The 19,785-nt window shown below is 52.4% G+C and overlaps 1 protein-coding gene across 1 annotated transcript in view; it reads right to left on the bottom strand.

The window, feature by feature from the left end:
* LOC105180712 (uncharacterized) overlaps positions 1–17,621 on the bottom strand; it is a 39,536-nt gene extending 21,915 nt beyond the window's left edge. The window contains exons 1-2 of the mRNA XM_011136992.3: positions 16,668–17,621; positions 9,968–10,626 (exon numbers count right to left, since the gene is read on the bottom strand). Coding sequence (XP_011135294.1) covers positions 9,968–10,210 — 243 coding nt within the window. The 5' untranslated portion in view covers positions 10,211–10,626; positions 16,668–17,621. The remainder of the gene's footprint in view (positions 1–9,967; positions 10,627–16,667) is intronic.
* Positions 17,622–19,785: the final 2,164 nt, after the last annotated feature.

The following is a 19,785-nucleotide window of genomic DNA, read 5'->3' as shown; positions in this document are numbered from 1 at the left end:
GTAGGCGAAGAGGAAGGAGGCGTTTGGCTTGACATTCGCGCTTCACGATCACCGAACTCTCTCTCTCTCTCTCTCTCTCTCTCGCTCGCTCGCTCGCTCGCTCGTAGAGTCCTCGAAAGGACTTTTAATTTAACGGTTATAAATCGTTATCGAGACGAGCGCGCGAGTTAGTAGTGATATCAAGTGGCGATGAAAATAAATGAAAGCGCCACCCTTTTCGCGCGTGGGGACGCTCGAGTCGACGTCCACGCGTCGCGATCGCCGAACCTTCCGCGCCTCGTCCTCCTTTCCCCGCGAGGTTCTGTGCAAGGTGACGGACACAAGTGCTCGACGCGACGCGAGCTCTCCAGGTGGAAGTATCGAATGAAAACGAAAGCGAGAGCGCCACGCCGCTGCGCCGCTCGTGCACGAAGGAGAGCGGCTCGAATCGACGCGCTCGCGCGCGTCACGATCGTTGAACTTTTCGCGCTTCATCCTTCATCCCTCCTGCCGAGCCCTTGTGAGGTAACGGACATAAATCGTCGGGCTAACTCGCGCTCGCTGTCTCTCACGACGCCTTCGTGCGCTCGTTTTCTGCATACGAGGGTCGCGCTCTCGATGGTGCCTCGTAAATTAAGGGACACAATGGCCGCCGTGAAAACGTCGCCACGGCCCCTCTTCAAGCTGGAAACCTGAGGATAAAACATGAGGAGACGATCGAGAGAACCGGGTCGGCGAGCAGCCACCGGGAAACGGAGAAAGATGGATCAGCGAAGCTGTGAGTCCACGCCGGGGCGATAAATCCGCGATAACGCGGGCGACGCGATTAATTCCTCAACCGCGTCTTCGAAATATCGCGAAATATCGGACGCGACCGGGCCATCCACCGTCGGCCGCTTCTTAGCTCTTCATTGAATGCCGCGGCGGGAAAGACAAAGAGCTACTCTTCCAACGAGAGAGCGGCTGAGGAGTTTGAAAAGGAGAGAGAGAGAGGGGGGGGACAGAGGCGAGGAAGGGAAGACTCTCGTTAGTGGCAAGTGGCGCCGATTAAAAACGCTCGCCGTGATATATCGGCAAACACGCGACGCGGCGCTCTCCTCCAAACTGCATTTTCCTCTCCTTTTTTTTCCTCTCAAGTGTTTCTCCTTCTCCCTGCCTAAAAGAGTACCGTCGCTTCTCCCGTTGCAACTCCTTCGGTAAGAGTTTCTTTATCAAGTCAACTCTCTCTCTCTCTCTCTCTCTCTCGCAAAAATTAGATTCGTTAATTCTCCGAGCAGAAGCGGGGCAGAGGAGGGAGGAGGGAGAACGGGAGAGCCACGTGACTTTGCGCAGAGAGTTTTCTTTGCCGGCGCTAACGGCGGCTTCTCGCTCCTCGTTCGATCCATTTGCACCGTGTGGATGAACTTATTATCCCACTGCTACGGCGGGCAATTTCCGATGTCGCGGGCTCTTCGAGTCGCAAGGACGACGCTGTGTTTATGTGCGAACTCATCCCGCGAATAGGCTCATACGCCGCCTAGTAATATCTGGTAATATCACGGCGCGCGGCTCTCTTCTCACGCTCGTAGAGTAAGTGGGGCTTACACCCTACGCGCCTACTTTCCACCCCCTCACTCCCCCACTCCTCCCGACGGTTTGCATAATTCGAGCGGAGAAATGGAAGTCGTAGCGCGGTAGAAAAGCCGCCGCGGCATACAGAGCGTTTTGATTAAGGCTAACGATACGTCCGCTGGTTGCGGTATATAATAACGTAATGCGTAATAATATTAAAGCGCGTTACGTCTCGCGAGATTGCTCGCATTGTCGTCGTCGTCGTCATCATCATCATCATAACGATGCGTGGGGCGCGATAGATGAACAAATAATAAGCCTGAACCCTTCTTTCTTCCTCTTCGCAGCGATGAGAAACGGTATCGAGTGGCTGCCGAGTGTATCTTCGCGCAACTTTATCGGCACATTTTCTCCGATCGCGCGAAAACCGATCGCGAGAAACGTGTCGTTGTTGGCGGGGCAAGTTTTCGCAACGGCTCTTCTCCGAGGGATGTTTCCGCGATTCTTCCGCCCGAGTTTCCGAAGCCGCGAGATGGGCGGAGGGGGAGGATGCTATTAACCGATGGACACGCGGACCGTAAATTCGGAAGGCTTGTGCCGCGATCACGCGAGGAAATCGAGGAGAGAAATTCCGTGGGAAGCGCGGCGCGCGATTTATTTGTAAGCGCTGGGAACAGCCGGTCATTGCGGCCGCGATCGGATATTTTCCTCTCGCTCGCTCGATCGGAGCTTCGAGGCGTAACGAGCTGCAAATCTACGGAGACCCAGCGACTCCGTTTGCGGCTTCCCGACGCTGCTAAACCGACATAAATTCCGACCTGCAGCCACCGCCGGGTAAATCCATCCCCGGGGATCGATCAACGATGCAATCGCAATAAAAGGTTATTGTTGCATACCGAGAGTTATGGCGGGCGGGCCGCCGCGCTGGCGCTCGCTGCTCGCTGGAAAACACGGGCGTCATCGCCACGTCGGCGGGCGTCGTGAAATCGCCCCGCTGCATTTTTCCACGGATCCGTTAAAATCGTAGAATCTCTCTTTCCCCCTTGCGCGCTCTCGCTTCATTTATTTCCCTCCCGCCGCTATTGCGCAGGAGTTACGAGTGCACCGTTCGGCGGTTGCTCGCGAAGGGTGCGAGGGAGCGCGGGGGAGGAAACTCAATAATTCGATACGACGAAGAATTCGCGCGAGCGCGCGTTCCGGAACGCGAGCAATCGGCATGAAAGCTCATTATCCTCCACCCCTGCCTCTCTGCCCGTCTCTCTCTCTCTCTCTCTCTCTCTCTCTCTCTCACGAAGCGAAGACGATCACGAAGCCGGCGATTACGGGACTTGGATGGCGCACGCTACATTCATGTGACAGACCGTATCGTCACATGGGCCATTACGTTATTATCGCAACCCCACACTGCGTGTGGCATTTTGTCCGTATTACCTTAATGACCCACCGTGGCGCGATCATTCCTCTCTTCTTTTCTCCGGAGAGCCCTCGTGTCCCATATGACGAAGCGCGCAAAGGTACCGCGTGCGCGCGCCTCGCAGCGCGATGCGAAGACTCTCTCCGGCTCACATTAGTCCGACTCCACAAACAAGGACATTCCCCGCGATTATCCTCGGCCGAAGCGGCTCGCCCGTCCCTTGTAATCGAATGTCCGGCATCCGAGGAAGCAGCGCTCGACGAGAGAAATTAAATTCTCAGCCAACGACAGCTTCAGATCGGCCGACCGATTGATCGATCGATCGATTCACAGGAAGAGACACGCGGAAACGCGTCGCAAATGAGGTGCTCGATAGATGTCCCGAGCGAAGAGCGTATCTCATCTGACGTGAAGACGCGTGACATGAAGCTCGTTTTTATCTCGCGCGACGCGCGATATCTAGGCGGTCGGAGGAACGAAGCGAGAGAAGTTCACTCTCGGTTACGGACAGATAGACCGACACACAGACAGACAGACAGACAGACAGACAAGCGGTGTCGTTCGCCAGCCCGCTGCCGACTGCATCTCGGACCGCATGCATCGCGCCGCGCGCGCGACCGGTATGTAGCCGCGTCCTGCGACCTACATCAACGGGCGGAATACAGAGCGAGGATACATTATTACTGCCATCGGAAAGCGAAGCTCCGATGGTGCGACGGCCGGAGGGTGTTTCAGGGTCGGTTGCCATGGCGATACGCTGGGACTGCCACGGGGTGCAGCCTGGAATATCCACCCTCTTGCCTCTTTTCCGCGATTCCCTCTCGTCCCCTCCCTCCCGACCACCCTCTTCGTGCCCCACGGGTCGCTGCTCTCTCTCTCTCTCTCTCTCTCTCTCTCTCTCTCTCTCTCTCTCTCTCTCTCTCTCTCTCTCTCTCTCTCTCTCTCTCTCTCTCTCTCTCTCTCTCTTCTTCCTCGCGTTCCTCTCTCCTCCACCCTCTCCGGCTCACCGTTCGCGTTTTTCTCCCCCGTATACATACGTATTCACTCGGCCACCCTCCCCGTCCAACCGCTCGTCCCTTCCTCACCGCCGTTCGTCCTCGTCGGCCCTTTCGCCTCTTTTGTTCCCAGGCTGACTCCCTTCCAACGGAGGCAACGGTGGCTGGCTGGCTGGTTGGCTGGTTGGTTGGCTCGCTGGCTGGCTGGCTGGCTGGCTGGCTGGCTGGCTGGCTGGCTGACTGGCTGACTGGTCTCTCTTCTTTTCTCTAGCGCGACTTTTCTAATCGCGACGCTCCGTCCATCCCGTGCTTTTATTCCGTCACGGCGATTTTCATCCCGACGCTGCGCCCCCCGCGACGCTGTGGCCTCTCTTGCCGCGGCGTGATATTATACCACCGCGATAACGATCGATAGCGCGTAATAACGACGTATAGCCCGCGGAAACGTGACTGTCGGGCTGACGGAATTTCGGAAGCGTCCCGACGACGTGTCTGTCGCGGATGGCGCCAATCGTGATTTCAAGTTTGAGCGAGCGAGCAGAGATAGGCCGCCCGCCGGTAGACAGATAGACAGACTCGTTAAATCATCGTCGTCTCGGCTCGCAACTGGTAACGCGCCGCGCTCGAAGGAGATCGCCAGTCCGCTTCGATAGTGTGGCGGTCAATCGCGGCGGGCACGGATCGATATCGCGAGAACAAGTTTCGGCGTTCCTGACAATCGGAAAAATGTATTCGACGGTCAGTTTTGCCGTTGTGGAACGGTCTCTCCCATCGAACATCGATAAACTCTCCGCGCCGTTATGTCCGTATAATCACATAAATGTATACACGCTCGTATCCATTCGCCGGGCAGGGGGGAGGTAGGGGGGGGGAAGCGGAGGAAGAGGATAAAGGATACACCGAACCATAATGAGCGTGCCGGAATCCCGGACGCTTGTTAAAAAGCAATTACTCTCGTGCGAAGAGCTATTTGCGAGCGGAGGAGAGAGAGACTACTTTGCGAAAATCGCTCGCTTTGCGCTTCGCGCTAATTTGAATTACTCGTCGCGCTCGGCCGGCTCTCAAAGGCCGCGGGAAACTCGTTTGTCGCGCGCGATTCGCGTTTATACTCCCGGCGCGGGAAATTCCTGGGGATGAGTGGAGCAGAAGGAAAGAAGGAACTAGACCGGCGGTGAGTAAAATGAAGAAGAAGAAGAAGACGAAGAGGAAGAGGAAAATGAAGGAGAACCAGAAGAAGAAGAAGAAGAAGAAGAAGGAAGAGAAAGTAGAAGAGAGCGGACGTAGCGGGAAGGAATCGTCGGTGAAGATATATGACGCGACGTCGTCGTCGTCGTCGTCGTCGTCGTCGTCGTCGTCGTGGGTAAATTGTAACCGAGTTGACTCTTCCGAGTGTAAACGCATGACCGGCGGCCGCACTGCACTCGCGCGAACCGCGAAATAATCCCGTCGCCGTTCAAGATAATTTCGCGGCCCTTTTAATAACGATTCCCTCTTCTCTCCCTTGTATGCACTTATACATCTCTGCGCTCTCTATCTCTCCCCTGGAGAGTCTATAACCCCGGTATTCGCGTATTCAACGGATAATTTTATAAGCGAGCGCGCTTTTAATAGCGATTCATTCAATTCCGCGCACGAGATTTCTCGCGGAAAGATGTATTTTCGCCGCTTATACTACCCCCTACCCGCCCCATCGCCGCCTCCTTCCACCTTCCGCAGTTTTTTCGTCGCCCTCGCCCGCGGATCCCTCGGGGCAATTTCACCGAGCTCGCTAATTAACTTTTAACAGGAACAAATAAATGACGCAGTCGGGTTATAAACCGAGCGAACTCAGTTTTTGTCAAGCAGTCCCGAGAAAACGCACGAGAAGAAGCGTCTCTCTCTTCCCTCCCCTTCTCTCTCTCTCTCTCTCTCTCTTTCCTTCTTATTTTCTTTTTCTCTCGTTCTTGTTCTCGCCATTGGAGAGAAAATCGTAAGAAGAGAGCGTGTTACTCTCGGTTTCCTTCACCGTCATTTGTTCTCGAATACGCGAATAATCGATATCTCAAGTTTGTTAATCCCTCAAAGTAACGTTCCTCCCTGTCTCTTTCTCTCAGCCAGCTGACGCTTTACGCTCGTTGTGATTGTTTCATTTACGGTCCATCACGGTCAAGCTGCATTTCCTCAAGAGGATCCACTTCGCGGTCGCCGCGTCGAAATTCCGTACAAACCCTTTCCCCGAGAGAGAACCGCGACGAGATCACGCGCGGATAACACGCGGACCGTCTCCGCGTGTAGAAGTCGTTAATTACCGGTGTTGGAGCCGAATGTCGGACAACCGAGCGGGAACGTTCGGGGCCCTCGGCGTTCTGCCCACGAGAGATGCACATTGATCTTCCGCGGGACGGGAAAGGTGGAGGAGCGATTAATCACCGCGCGATGGACGTCGCTCGCGCGCGCGCGCACAGAAACCTTCTCGACAAAGTCGATGCCGTCAGCCGTCGCCGCTAACGAAACACGTGTCACCGGCGTTAAGTCGCGCGAACCCGGACGAACGACACGCTCGTTAATCACCGGCACTATTGGCCGTGATGGATTAAAACCGACGGCGTATCCGTGTGCGACGCTTTCTTTCCTCGGGACCAGCGTTGTTTCCTTCATTCGATCATACGCGTTCCCCGAAGGTTCTCCGGCTGCTTTTATTTTTCCCTTTTCGACGAGGGTTCCCTCGGCGAGTTGTGACGTACGAAAAGTGACGAGTTGCGGACGAGTCTCGAGTCTTATTGTCTTTCTCGCGGGGTATTTTTCGCAGCGAGTTCAGCTGATCGCGCAGCTATCAGCGACGAGTCGAGGCACCTCTCCGCGTGAGAACGGGCACCTTCCACGTTTCCACCATTTAGTCCGCGTCGAAGTATCGAAGGGCGCGTAAAAATAGCCACTGCGTCGTGTCGCCAATGATATATTGATGGGGCAAATTACGATGTCGGTCGTGAGTGCTTACGCTGACGTGAGAGCGAACGAGCGTTCGTGACATGACATTATTATTATTAGACCCAACGACTATTGTTAGAGAGTCGCATTGCTTTCGCGTTTAACGCTGAGATCGCGTGACGTACGACCGAGAGCAGCGGCGTGGAAGTTGGCGAACTAATCGCCGGGATGTAAGATAATATTCGCGTGGGTCGTGGACTAACAGTTAGCGCTCGAGTTGCTGTTGCGCCGAGATAAACCTTCGCGATCGAACGTTTCACGCGTCATGCGCGTGAAGCCAGAGCTCTCGGGACGCCGCGGCGGGGTAAAAATAAAAGAGCGGATAAAAAGCCGATATTAATAACTCGATAAATGATCCACGAATTATCCAGAGAGCGTGACCATGTATATACGCGTACGTGTGGAGCGCTGATACTAAATGATGGCTCGGGAATCCATCTATACCTCGGCCGAAGTACTGCAAGAATGGCGCTGGCATTCGGAATTTTGGGAGGAGTATCCGCGCGCGGAATGCAAACTTACCGCTCATATTTCTGGTCCGAGATAACTCTTAGATTCTTTCCGTCCCGAACATCCGCGTAATGTGCAAGATTGATGCGCAAGATATACCGAAGGAAGCATATTTCGAGGAGAGGCGAGCGTGAGGAAATGGAGGATCTATCCGACGCAGAGTGAGAGATAGTGAGAGGGAGAGAGAGAGAGAGAGAGAGAAAGGTTAGTACTTCGCAAGGCCGTTCCGTTATCGGACAATTGAAAATTCCGACATTTACGAGAGATAACCGTCGCACACCGTGATAATCGATCGACGTTCGACAAGCACTTGCGCGCGCGCGCGGAAATTCCTCGTTAGACCGCTCGTCGTGTGATTCTTTTTTCCTTTCTTCGGAATATAATAAGAAGAGACTTGTCGGGGGCGGAGGAGAGGAATGATATTCACCCACGTAGCCCGGAGAGCGACGGCGAATCCGCGAGGAGAGGGAAAGGACGGAGAGAGAAAGGGAGTGAGAAAGGGAAGTGACACCGTTGAGACGGCGCGAAGCGGAAGCGGAAAGACGAGACACGAGCCGACCCCCGGAGTCGAGTAATAAATGATCGCTATGAATAATAACTCGGTTATTGAAAGAAAATTCCGGCGTGATACGAGCGCACCGAGTTTTCTCCAACTCGGGGCATTAGCTCAGTTCTCGGATAAGGCAGCCACCCCCCGCCTCGCCAGTCTCGTTCTCCCCGCGTGCCTCTGCCGCAGATTCCACTCTCCGACCACCCATTTCGCCTTGCTCTCTTTATCCCGCGAAGCCACGTCCGCATAATGGCTATTCAGATATCGAATCGATTTATTTCCCTGGGGGCTTTCGGAAACTTCGCCCGGCCCTGTGGTGAACTTGGAATGGCTATTTCTCTCTCTCTCTCTCTCTCTCTCTCTCTCTCTCTCTCTCTCTCTCTCTCTCTCTCTCTCTCTCTCTCTTTCTCTCTCTCTCTCTCTCGTATACTCTATCTCTCGTTTTTGCACTGCACTTCGACTCTCCGAGACACACACACAGCGAGGATCGCTGTACCGTAAAATGTTCATTGGGTCACATTCGTTTCTAGCGTGCGCCCGGTAAATTTTTATCGTCGCAACGCGTTTTGTGGCGCCCGCCCCTAAATCGACTGTTAAGGGAAAATACCCGATGTAAGTTTGCGCGGAGGAGGGCGTTCAATTTATGTCCACCGCTCGGCGAATCGAACATTTATTTGCGTGCTTAAGCATCCCCCGCCTCTCCTTTCTCTCTTTCTCTCTCCCTATTTCTCTATCTATCTTTAGTGTTTTTTTCTGCACAAACAAGGGCAACATCTTTGTGTCTTAAACAATTTATTTCGAGAGTGAGAGAGAGAGAGAGAGAGAGAGAGAGAGAGAGAGAGAGAGAGAGGGAGAGAGAGAAGGGGGTAATTCCTCGGTCAGGCAATTCCCGTGCGCAGTTGAACGGCCGTGTATGGTCGATTTAATTATACGAATAAACGGATAGGTGGCTGTGGAGAGAGTTAGATTCATCAGGTAGATAATGGATGTGTGGGTAGATTTATCCGGTCAGATCAATTATTAAAGAGATTTCGAAATAACGCAATCGAAACGAGCCTCTCCACAAACGTGATTAAAATCACATTCAATTAAGAAATGCTAGCGGAAGGAGAAGGAGGAGGAAGAGGAAGAGTAGGAGGGAAAGTCGATAACCACTAATGAAAAGAGCAAGCGGTTAAGCGAGATACGTCACATTCCCACGTGAAAGTCGTATTACCACTGTAGATAAATTACTTGGACCGATATATATTGCAAGAGGCAGCTACATGTGTGTGTGTGTGTGTGTGTGTGTGGTATCTCTCCTTCTCTCTCTCTCTCTCTCTCTCGCGCGCGCGCGTGCGCTCGTGCGCGTGCGCTCGTGCCCTCTTGATGGTTAGTCGGTTTCTTGCTTATATTAATCAACCGCGCTCTCTCGAAATTTGACCGAGTTATGTTCGATCCACGGAACTTGGTAACGTTACCTATTCCGATTCACCTGTACACAAACTTGGCGCAGCGATACGAGGGTGGCACTAAGACGGACATTAAGTCTCCACGCGAGGGAACTTACTTGAGAGAATAGTTTAAGTGCCTTTCTAGACGGAGCTCCTCGTCAAGGCGCTCGTCAAATAATTAATGCCCTCCACTCGGGTTCGCGACTGCGATGTACCTCAGAGCCGCATACTCTCGCGCGCGCGCGCACACACACACACACACACACACACACATACACATACATATATACAGTCGAACGCTTCGACGCGTTCATTTCGTTCCCTTTGAACGATGAAGATATTGCCTTACGGGCTACTCGTCGCGAAGGACTCGCGCGGAGAAGGTTGTTCGTGGGTCGACAACCGTGAGGAAATTGGGGGAAACGAAAAGAGACGTCGTTGGTTTCTCTCTCTCTCTCTCTCTCTCTCTCTCTCTCTGTCTCTCTCTCCCCCGAGAATCGGCCGGCAGCCGTGGCCGTACGGATCTCGTATCGCGAAACGAACTTTCAGACGCGAGAACTTGCCTGACCTTGTTCGGGTATCCGTTGTATCTGAGCAGCTTCTTGCAACACTTGCCGCGGTTCTCGTAGTAGAACATCTGCACCATCTCCGCGCGGTCGGTCGCGGCGCTCACGGTGAACGGCGCCGAGTTCCTGGACGACGACGGCGGTTGCTGCTGCTGCTGCTGTTGCTGTTGCTGCTGTTGCTGTTGTTGCTGGGCCGGCGACTGCCGACGCCCCAGTGGCACGCACGGGCACCACCCTGAGACCATCACACCGATCGGGCCCGCCGGCCCGATTCGCCACAGCCGCGTCGAACCTCCCTTCGCTTCGTCCCGTCGTCGACGATCACTTCCTCCCGTTGGAGAGGAGTCTCCTCATGATGTCTATCGCCGACTCCTGGCCACCGTCGACGGCCACCCTCGCGTGCGACACGCGCTGCTTGGGCTCGCCGAGACCGTCGGGCCGTGATGAGGTCTCGTTGGGTCTCGTGTCTCTTCCTCTCTTCCTCTCTTTCTCGTCGTCGCAAGATTATCGCCGTTTCCTCAGCGCATATCCGAGACTTTCACCAGGCAGACGACTCTGTGGCGATGAGGACGCTTGTCACGCGGCGCGAATTTGGCAAAGGTCCTTGTACTACTATCTGACGGTGCTTTTGGCACGCCGGGCTACCCCCTCCCGGAGAGATCTGAAAGAAGAAACATTTCGTTCTTTCTAACTGCGCTTCTTCCTGCGGAGCGCCAACGCGGATTGTAATTCGACGAAGGTGTTATTCGAGTCCGACTAAACTGTCCTTTCCATTCGAATAATTGGACGACGACTCTTTCTGCTCTCCTTTTCTCGCGGCTTTCACTAATATGACGAGCGAAGTGTGTTTCTTGCGGGATTTCTGGCGAGAATTAATCCCGAAGCGGGTCAATTAAATTGGAGCCCCCTCGCTCCCCCGCGCGCACTTCGGGACGAAAGGCAGCGACGGCGGCGGCGGACGTCAAGGAAAGAGCGTATCTCCTGCCGGGACGTCTGCGCTGCAGGCCGTCGTTTTCGTCGCGTCGCACCGAATGCCATTCGCGCGCTTTTAGACTTTCTGCAGGGGAGTGTCTGATTAAATCCGCGCGCGCGCACGCGGCTGTCGCCCCGAATTCCTGCCGGATCCATTACCGCTTACGAAAAGAGAGCGTACTACTCGTAAATCAACGGCCGTGCGTTAGAGATTTGCCGTTCGATCTCGACTTGAATTAACGACCGGCGCAAAAAGCGGCCGGATTGATAAATCGGCGGACAGACGACGGATAGACACGCGTGTGCGCGCACGCGCAGATGGATGAATCCTCCCCCGCGATAAAAAGCCCCAAGGAGAGAGAGACCCGCAATGAGATAAACAGATATAATTTATTTAGATCTCGGCTGTCTCTCTCTCTCTCTCTCTCTCTCTCTCTCTCTCTCTCTCTCTCTCTCTCTCTGTCTCTCTGTCTCTCTCTCTCTCTGTCTCGAATCCAGGCGATACGGGACCGGGGGCGCGGCGAAAGAACCGGGGCGACGGTTTATCAAGATCGACGACGATGGACGGTCGGTGCAATTACGTCGAGTGATTGAGTTTGAAATTGAAGAACGATACGCGAATCATAGATTACTTCGCGGAGACCGATCGATGAGGATTGTCGCGTCGTGCCGGGCGGGTGGGTCGCCCGCGTGTGTATGTGTATGTGTTTTATTTCTTGATAAAACAAGATAAACCGGCTAAACCCGGCGTGGGGCGACAGCGATGGCGGCTCGTAAAGATGAGAAAAACAACGCGGAAATTTGCAATTCATGAGAAACGTCGTTGTCGGCCGTGCGTTAGTCACAGAACGCGCGACCTAATTTAAGAATGGAAAATTTGCGGCGTGCCCGCCGTCGCCGCCGCGGCTTATAAGCGCGTCGTACTGCGCAAACATCATTCGGCTTACGGAAAATAACGAGGAGGGACTTTTCCACCACCTTCCATTCCGATCGCGAGGAGGTAACATCGACAATTTCGCGGAGGAAGCGGTTTTCTTGCCTTCCTTGTCTTCTTAACGAAAGTTCGCCCTCGAAATTTCGTTTCGTGTGTGTGTGTGTGTGTGTGTGTGTGTCGCTCGTTTCGCTCGCGAAACCTACAAAGTTGCGAGATCAGGTACGCGCGTCACACGACGGCGAAGATTTCGGGCAGAATTTTCCACGAGGAAGAAAAATACAAACGATATCCTCGAGTCGTCTCGTGCAACACGCACATTCGCGTTAGTCCGGAAAATTAATTAAGGAATGATTTATACATATATATATATATATATATCCAGCGACGGTGCACCGTGTCCGACGAAAGGGCGAAAGACGCCCCTTTCGCGTTCGCCGAGACAAAGCCGATCGCGTTTCCCAAGGCGGCGGGTTTCCGCAGTTTCCTCGTTTCGAATCTAATTTCTGTCCGACCTCCTCGTAATACGAGGTCGCGCGAGGTGCCGAGAGGACGCGCGATAAGTTTGCTTTACGGTCGCGCCAGATGACGACGCGAGCCCCGTTTAATAAAGCGAAGGCCGAGTAGCTGCCGGAGAATGCCTTCCATGGACTCTCCCCCCTCGCTCTCTCTCTCTCTCTCTCTCTCTCTCTCTCTCTCTCTCTCTCTCTGTTCGTCTCATTCCTTCTCGTTCTCTTGAACTTTCTTGTGCTCTGTCGCACACGGGTCACCCGGTACACGTCGTAATAGAGAAGGTGGTCAAATGTGCGCGGAATGACCGAGACGAATAAGCTGCGGCGTTTAAACGCGGAAACGGGAATTTCCGGTCGCGTCGGTGTGTCCATTGATATGTTAGTCACGATTAATTCGATTGATCTCCCTGTCTCTCTTTCTCTATCTATCCTTTTCATATTTATATAAACTAAACAACGGATATGATTGAATGTAAATCTAAAATTAATTAACGTAGACCGCGGTTGTGTGTCTCGGACAGAATCGTCGCGAGCATGGAGAGCGCAAAACACGGGAGCGGGAGAAAGCGCCAAAGAGGAGTCAGCGGATTTTTCGAATTTGCGGCGGCGTTGAATTGCTAACCAGTATCAGTCGGAGGTGTGTGAGAAATTGCAGGTGATGAACATTTTACGAGCCTGCGAATGAGGCGGAAGGGAACTTCAATTATTCATGGGTAACTTGCGGGTTGCTTTCACCTCGTAAGAAAGTGAACCTGTTAGATAAACGTTTATCGTAGAAGAGAAAGGGAGAGAGAAAGGGAGAGAGAGAGAGAGAGAGAGAGAGAGAGAGAGAGAGAGAGAGAGAGAGAGAGAGAGAGAGAAGGAGAAAAATATATTCTGATAATGTTCTGATCATAAGGGATATTTTTGTACTTTTGAATAAAACGCAAAAAATGCGGATGTGGAAACAATGGGAACTCTCGACGCGGGTGTGCGCACGAGTGTATTTCTTTGTAACATTTTAACCGGCTGTCTCTCTCTATCTCTCCCAGGGCTCATTTGTCCGCTGATGCAACGATTTTTCACCGCGACATTCCCGGGCTTAGGACTATCCCCGGGGAGTTTCACCTGCTCTCGTTTCGTTCGTGGCCGAGTGGTCATAGATTACTTACTGAAGCAGAGTCGCGAGATTATCTCTAATCCCCGACTTTATACCGCGGTATAACGCGCCGCATGAAAGGCGGCGGATAGATTATTTTAGGAGGCGTCTACCTTTCGCGGATAGCCGACGGCCTCTAATTATTGAGTTAACGACGGCCCGACATCTTTCGCGCGCGCGAGGAAAGTAGATAACGGAAGCATGTGCAACCGTAAATTTTCGACAATGCACAAAGAGACAAAATAATAAATAGATTTATATGGATGGATAGTTGGATGTCTTTGTCTAATGTCTTGTTCCTTGCTTTTATATCTGTTTGAATGTTGAGTGGATGAAGAGTCCATCACTGCCGGACGAGGCATCCCATTCGATCGCGAACTAGTTCGATGATTCTGATTGAATAAGTTCCGTGCAATTTCTCGCCGCTGTCGTCGTCGTCGTCGTCCTCGTCGTCCTTGTCGCTGCCGTCGCCGTCGCCGCCGCCGCCGCCGTCGTCACTCGGTTTTCCCTACGGTCCGTAACTTTTCGGGACTGGCTGACAGTTCAGGCGCGGATTTCTGCACGAAAGAGCTAACTCGACTCGACCGGCGGTCTCGCCGGAATTGCTTCGTACCGAGTACCGCCGCCGACCGCTAGTAAAATCAACGACGAGATCGATTTTTCGATAGGTCGGAGTTTAATTAAATCGCGGAGCGAAACTTGGACGTGGCGATCGCGGCCGAGGGATCCGTGAAGGCTGTAAAAAACCGTCCCGGAGATCGAGGCTCTCTGTCTCTCTCTCTCTCTCTCTCTCTCTCTCTCTCTCTCTCTCTCTCTTTCTTCGCGGAGCCGCAACGCATCGCGGCTAATCGACCATCAATAATGCCCGCGCTAGAAATCGTGCGCACGCGATTCGGCGCGAATCGAAGCATATCACTTCCGACTCAACATCGAACGGAGGTGAACGAGAAAACACGCATTCATATGAAAAAATAATATTTATGCAATATTGAACATTCAATTAGAGATATTGAATTTGAAGTGCGCATCGTCATTAAAGCGAAAATCACGACTCTTCAGCGGTAGCGCGAGCGTAAACGCTGAAAATGACAAAGCGTCGCGATTTTTAATTGCTCGGCGGCTCCATAAACTACGACCTAACGAGAACAAATTCTCGGTTTTCCATATTTAATTTTTACGTCGGTTGGCGTGGGGTAGTGTGGGAGTGAGCGAGCGACTGGAGGGTGGACGGGAGGAGGGGGAGGGCTAAAGTGGCGATGACACGGCGCGAGAATAAAAGCGCGAGAGAGGCGGGTCGCGACGAGTTCCGCGGCGTGTATTTACGAAAAAGTTTGTCGGGATATTCCACGGGACCGTTGTGCGAACCGGTTATTATGGGCGCGCGCTTTTTTCTACCTCGAGCGCGCGTGCGTTTGTACGACGCGCGCTCGTTAAATCCGCCGCTTCCTCTTTCAGCACCGTGCCTTCTCTCCTCCTCGCGCGCGCGCGCGCGAGAGAGAGAGAAAGAAAGAGAGAAAAAGAGAGAGAGAGAGAGAGAGAGAGAGAGAGAGAGAGAGAGAGAGTTCGGCGAGTTTTGTAACGAGCCGCCGGGCGCAAAGTCACGTGCGTGGCAGCCTCGTTTCCGGACTTTATCAAGCGGCCGCGATAGTTAATCGTCGCGAATAAACAGCGTGAGTCGGCGCAAAGCTCCACCGACGACGACTAATGTAAACTCGTAAGGAACGATCACGCGTGACGTGCAACACGCGCGCGCGCGCGCGCGCGGAGAAGGCGAGCGAGGAGAGGCTAACGAGCACGTGCGCGTCGAGTTCAAGTGCTCGGAGAAGTTCAACGTGCCGGAGCGAAGTGACAGAAGGCGAGGGAGAGAAAGGAGCTCGAAGGGAGCGAGAAAATGGAGAAACGAAGCGCGCTACTCGGAAAAGAATCGGACTAGCTACGATACCGAGTCTACGATCGGTGAGCTAACGAGCGGCTTACAAGTCGCGGTTAATTCGGCCGCTGATACGCGTCCGCGGATAGGGGAAAAATCGCAGTCAGCCTCGCAGGAGAAATAAAGGCTCCTAACTGAGCCAAACGTATCATATTCATCTGCAACACACCCCGGCCGACAGTTTGATGCATGGGACTGCCGCGACGACGCGGGTGACAAGAGCAAAAAGTTTTTCTCTCTGTACTTCTCTCTCTCTCTCTCTCTCTCTCTCTCGCTCGCTCTCTCTCTCTCTCGCTCGCTCGCTCGCTCGCTCGCTCGCTCTTTCGCTCTCCTCGCGTAGTAATCCCTCTTCGTTTCCCGAGAAATCTCATTACGGAAAAGTTTGAGGGAAGGCTCTGCCGCGCGTCGCGCGTCCTACTCTAGAGCGCCATCCTCCCACGCATACAGTAGTCTACGGTGCGTGGAAATTGCGAGCGCAGAAGGAGAGAATCTCTCGACAAAGAGCGGAGGGCAAGAGAGAGAGAGAGAGAGAGAGAGAGAGGGAGAGAGAGAGAGAGAGGAGGGAGGGAATCATATTCTTGTAGCCATTGTCGGAGATAACTTTTCGCGATATCCTCAACGGGCTCTGCCGAGGAGCGCGTTGAATTTAAACTTGTTGCGACCCTGCACATCGTGCGCGAAAGTAGCTCGCCCCACACCTCCCTTTATTAACTTTAATATATTTAAATTGATAATAATTCATTTACAAGCGCCTCCTTTTTTTTTTCGAGACACCACGAATTTGCTTCCTCGCGAGATAAAAAGCGCGATACGGAACGTGGCTGGCGAATTTAAACCTGTCTCGAGTCATGAATGAGACTCACTTCTCCTCATCGTCTCTCACGCGAGGAAATAACACACTAAGAATATTCAAATAGGAAGAGAGTAAATGCGATTCTTTCCCGAGATAGCTAGCTCACTCTGTCGCCTACGACAGCAGGGAATTCTAATTTCGACGGACCGAGTGCGAATCGCGAGACGAGTCGCGAGCGACTGCGGAGGACTTTTCCTGTATCGCTGTGGAAACAGTTGTCATTATTGAGAGACTGCGAATTATCGTCATCGCGTCCGTCTCGCACAGCTGAGGCTACTCGCGAGACGTCGGTTCATCGGTACCAGCTGATTGCGTTACCCGCCGCGCGGGTAACGAAATCGCGACAATAGAATCTCAGAAACGCACCTCCGTTCGACGGATCTCCGATCCCGATCGAATCCAAAATCCTGGCGAGGCGAGATCTCGAAGTCGTCCTGCTCTCTTTCTTTCTCTCTCCTCTCCCTCTCTCTCTCTCTCTCTCTCTCTCCCCCCCGAAAGCGTGTCGACCTCGATGTACCGTCGTAGCCTGCTCCAACTCTCGAAGGTAGGAAGCCAACCGGCGCGCACACACCGTAGGTGCAACTAGAGCTGCCGGATATTACATCTCGAATTTCCGCCAGTCTTAATCCTGCCGCCACGCGCCCGAGACATCCTCTCGCCTGCCTCTGTCTCTCAAAGAGGATCGCGAGGCATCTCTCGCAGAATGGGATCTCGCGGAGGGATGTCGAGAGTGACTGGCACGACGAGAGTAGGAGCGGAGCGAGCTGATACGACAGCCGGCAGAAACGAGGACGAGGACGCGCGCGCGACAGAGGAGGAGAAGAACCCCGAGGACTCTATTGTATTCGATCCGTAGCCAGGTCGATCCTTCCGCCTCGCAGGATAGCAGGAGGAGGACCGTGTCGTGGCTCTCTCGAAGGGTATCGCGCGCCGAGGGGAGGGCCAAGTATGAGAGAGAGAAAAGGTAGCCGCGCACACTTGACACGGACGCGGCTCGGTCGCGTTTCAGTCGACGTACGAACGCGGACTAAAGCTCTCGCGCGGACGGGCGCTCGTCGTCACGTCGCGTCGCGTCGCGCGACGACGAGAAGCGGTAGCGCGCTTCCTTCCCTCGTCGTCTCGCCCGTACGGCGCAGGGCTGACTGAAGCCGCGGCGCCGAGCGCCGCCGTAACAACCCCTCGCCGGCGTGAGCCTGCGTTCAGCCGTGTTGCCCGAGTGGCGCCGATCTCGCGCTCCAACCCCGTTCGTCCCGGCCGGAGGATTTTTGCCCGTCGTGGTGATCGTTCGCTTGCGAGGGAGAAGTCGCGGGATTCTCTACAGCTCCCGTCGAAGGAACTATCGTTGACGCCGAGGTCGTGGGCTTGGGAGGGGGATGGACGCCCTTAATAGCCGGCCGAGGTCGAGAAAGGGAGGGTCGGGTGTGGGAATTTGTAATGTCTGCGTGTACGTGTGGTCGAGCACACCGAGTGATGCAATTGCGCGCCTCGATTCTCGTATCTTCATCTTTATCTTTCTCATTTCATCCCGCAACGGTTCTGCCTTGTGAACTGCTACGACTCGCCTGTTTACACGTTTAACTGTTAGGGCCGGTTGTTCTGCCAACTCCTTGAAGTTGACCGATAAGTTAAGACCGATGGTTAAATCATATATTTATCTTTGTTTCTCCTTCAATTTAAACGAAGACAGAGATATGATGTAACTATCAAGAGGGAGGCACGGTAATGCCTCGCGCCAAGTTCAAGCGTAACGTAAGTTGCGCCCGAACGACGCGAGGCATACCGTGCATATATTACGCAAAACTGCGAGTCGAAACAAGGTGAGATATTCATATCTCAGCAATGGATAAACCGATCGAGGTTTTTTTAGTTCTAATCGATTCGACCTTAAAAAATAGGAAGAAAAGTGTCCTTGTGTTTTTTTGTGTACGTTGTCTCTAAATGTCTAGATATTTTAAGATAAAGTCTAAATCACGGAAAATTTCGATTCAGTAAGAAAGTGAGAAACACTAGACCGCAGAGGAGAGGGGATTTATGCATCTCACTTTTCCGACACCAGGGGCGGTGCAAACGCGCTGAAAAAGCAGCGAATGCGAGCGAGCAAGCGATAGAGAGTAAGAGAGAGAAGAATATTGCTAGAATACAAGAGTAGAAATGTGCGAGTAAGAGAAAGAGAAAGAGAGCGAGAGTGAGAACGAGAGAGAGAGAGAAAGAGAGAGAGAGAGAGAGAGAGAGAGAGAGAGAGAGAAACCAAGACTTTTTGCATTAAATATTTTTTATTGCATTATTATACTAACTAATTTCTAGTGTTCTAGTAAATAATGAAGACACTGTTTTTGAAATACCGGACTCTGTATCATTGGGAGTTTTCGATACATTTATCTTCAGATTGCAAATCGCTCTCATTTGCAGAGTTGATGTTGAGTAAAGTTTTTCAGTTGATACTATTTTGTCATTTCATTTTTTTGTAGAACAGTTTTGTACAGTTTTATTTATAGTATTCAATAGAAGAACTTATTGTTAGAGATATAAGTTTTACTTGTACAAACTTATTACTTGTATAACGAAAATAATAAATTACATTGCCCAAAGATACACGCTCAGATGCACGGTACTAAAAGTGTAAACATTGCCGTTTATATCATTTCTTTTGCAAAGTAATATTGTAGAGTTTTATTATATTTATAAATTTTACTTGTAAAATTTTATGTTACATATATAACTTGAAAAAAAATGATTTGAAATTTCTAAAAATAACACAATGTGTGTTGCGCGTGTACTTGGCGCCACTTTTTACCTTTTTGTTTAAAAAGATAAGTTTTATACAACGTTACGGGCTCTCTGAGACGCGTCCCGGCGGGACAAGGTCACGTGACTTCGAATGTTTATAAGTACGTGATTGCCGCGACCGTTTCCATTATTGTTTACGCCGCGGCGGCGGACGGATCGGCGGATCGCCGCGCGTATATATAATTTCCGAATTTTCACACTCGATCACAGTGTAAATTTGTATAACGCGCGTGTAACGTGTAATATTCGTGCGTGCGTGCGTGCGTGTGTGTGTGTGTGCGTGACGATCCGGAGCATCTTCAACAATAGCAGTGTTTGATGGTCTTTAAAGGTAAACTTCTATTGATTAACTTGGTTAAGTTGAAGAAGCTAATTTGTAGCCTCGAATCTTCGTACTCTTGATGCAGGGCGCATTTGTCGCTGTAATACTAATGAGGAAACTCGTTTTTTGTTGTAGATCTGCTGGAGTTTGCAGCCACGCTGCGGTTATCGGGACGCAGTTTCGACGGACGCCGATGCCGCACCGGAGGATCCGGTTCGGGCCGAGCAGAGTCGGCTTGAAGGTGAGGTTCACTGATCGTTTGTACATTTCTTCTTAATTCATTGCGATCGAAAACCGAGCGATTGGAATAAAAGCCGTTGAATTACAATGGCAAAAGATCAACGTTTGTATCTGCGCGCGCGCTTCTGCGAATTG

The sequence above is a fragment of the Harpegnathos saltator genome, unplaced genomic scaffold, assembly GCF_003227715.2.
Source record: "Harpegnathos saltator strain DR-91 unplaced genomic scaffold, Hsal_v8.6 scaffold343, whole genome shotgun sequence".
Lineage (NCBI taxonomy): Eukaryota > Metazoa > Arthropoda > Insecta > Hymenoptera > Formicidae > Harpegnathos > Harpegnathos saltator.
Note: the sequence above shows the minus strand (reverse complement) of the source record. Positions and strands in the feature narration are given on the sequence as shown.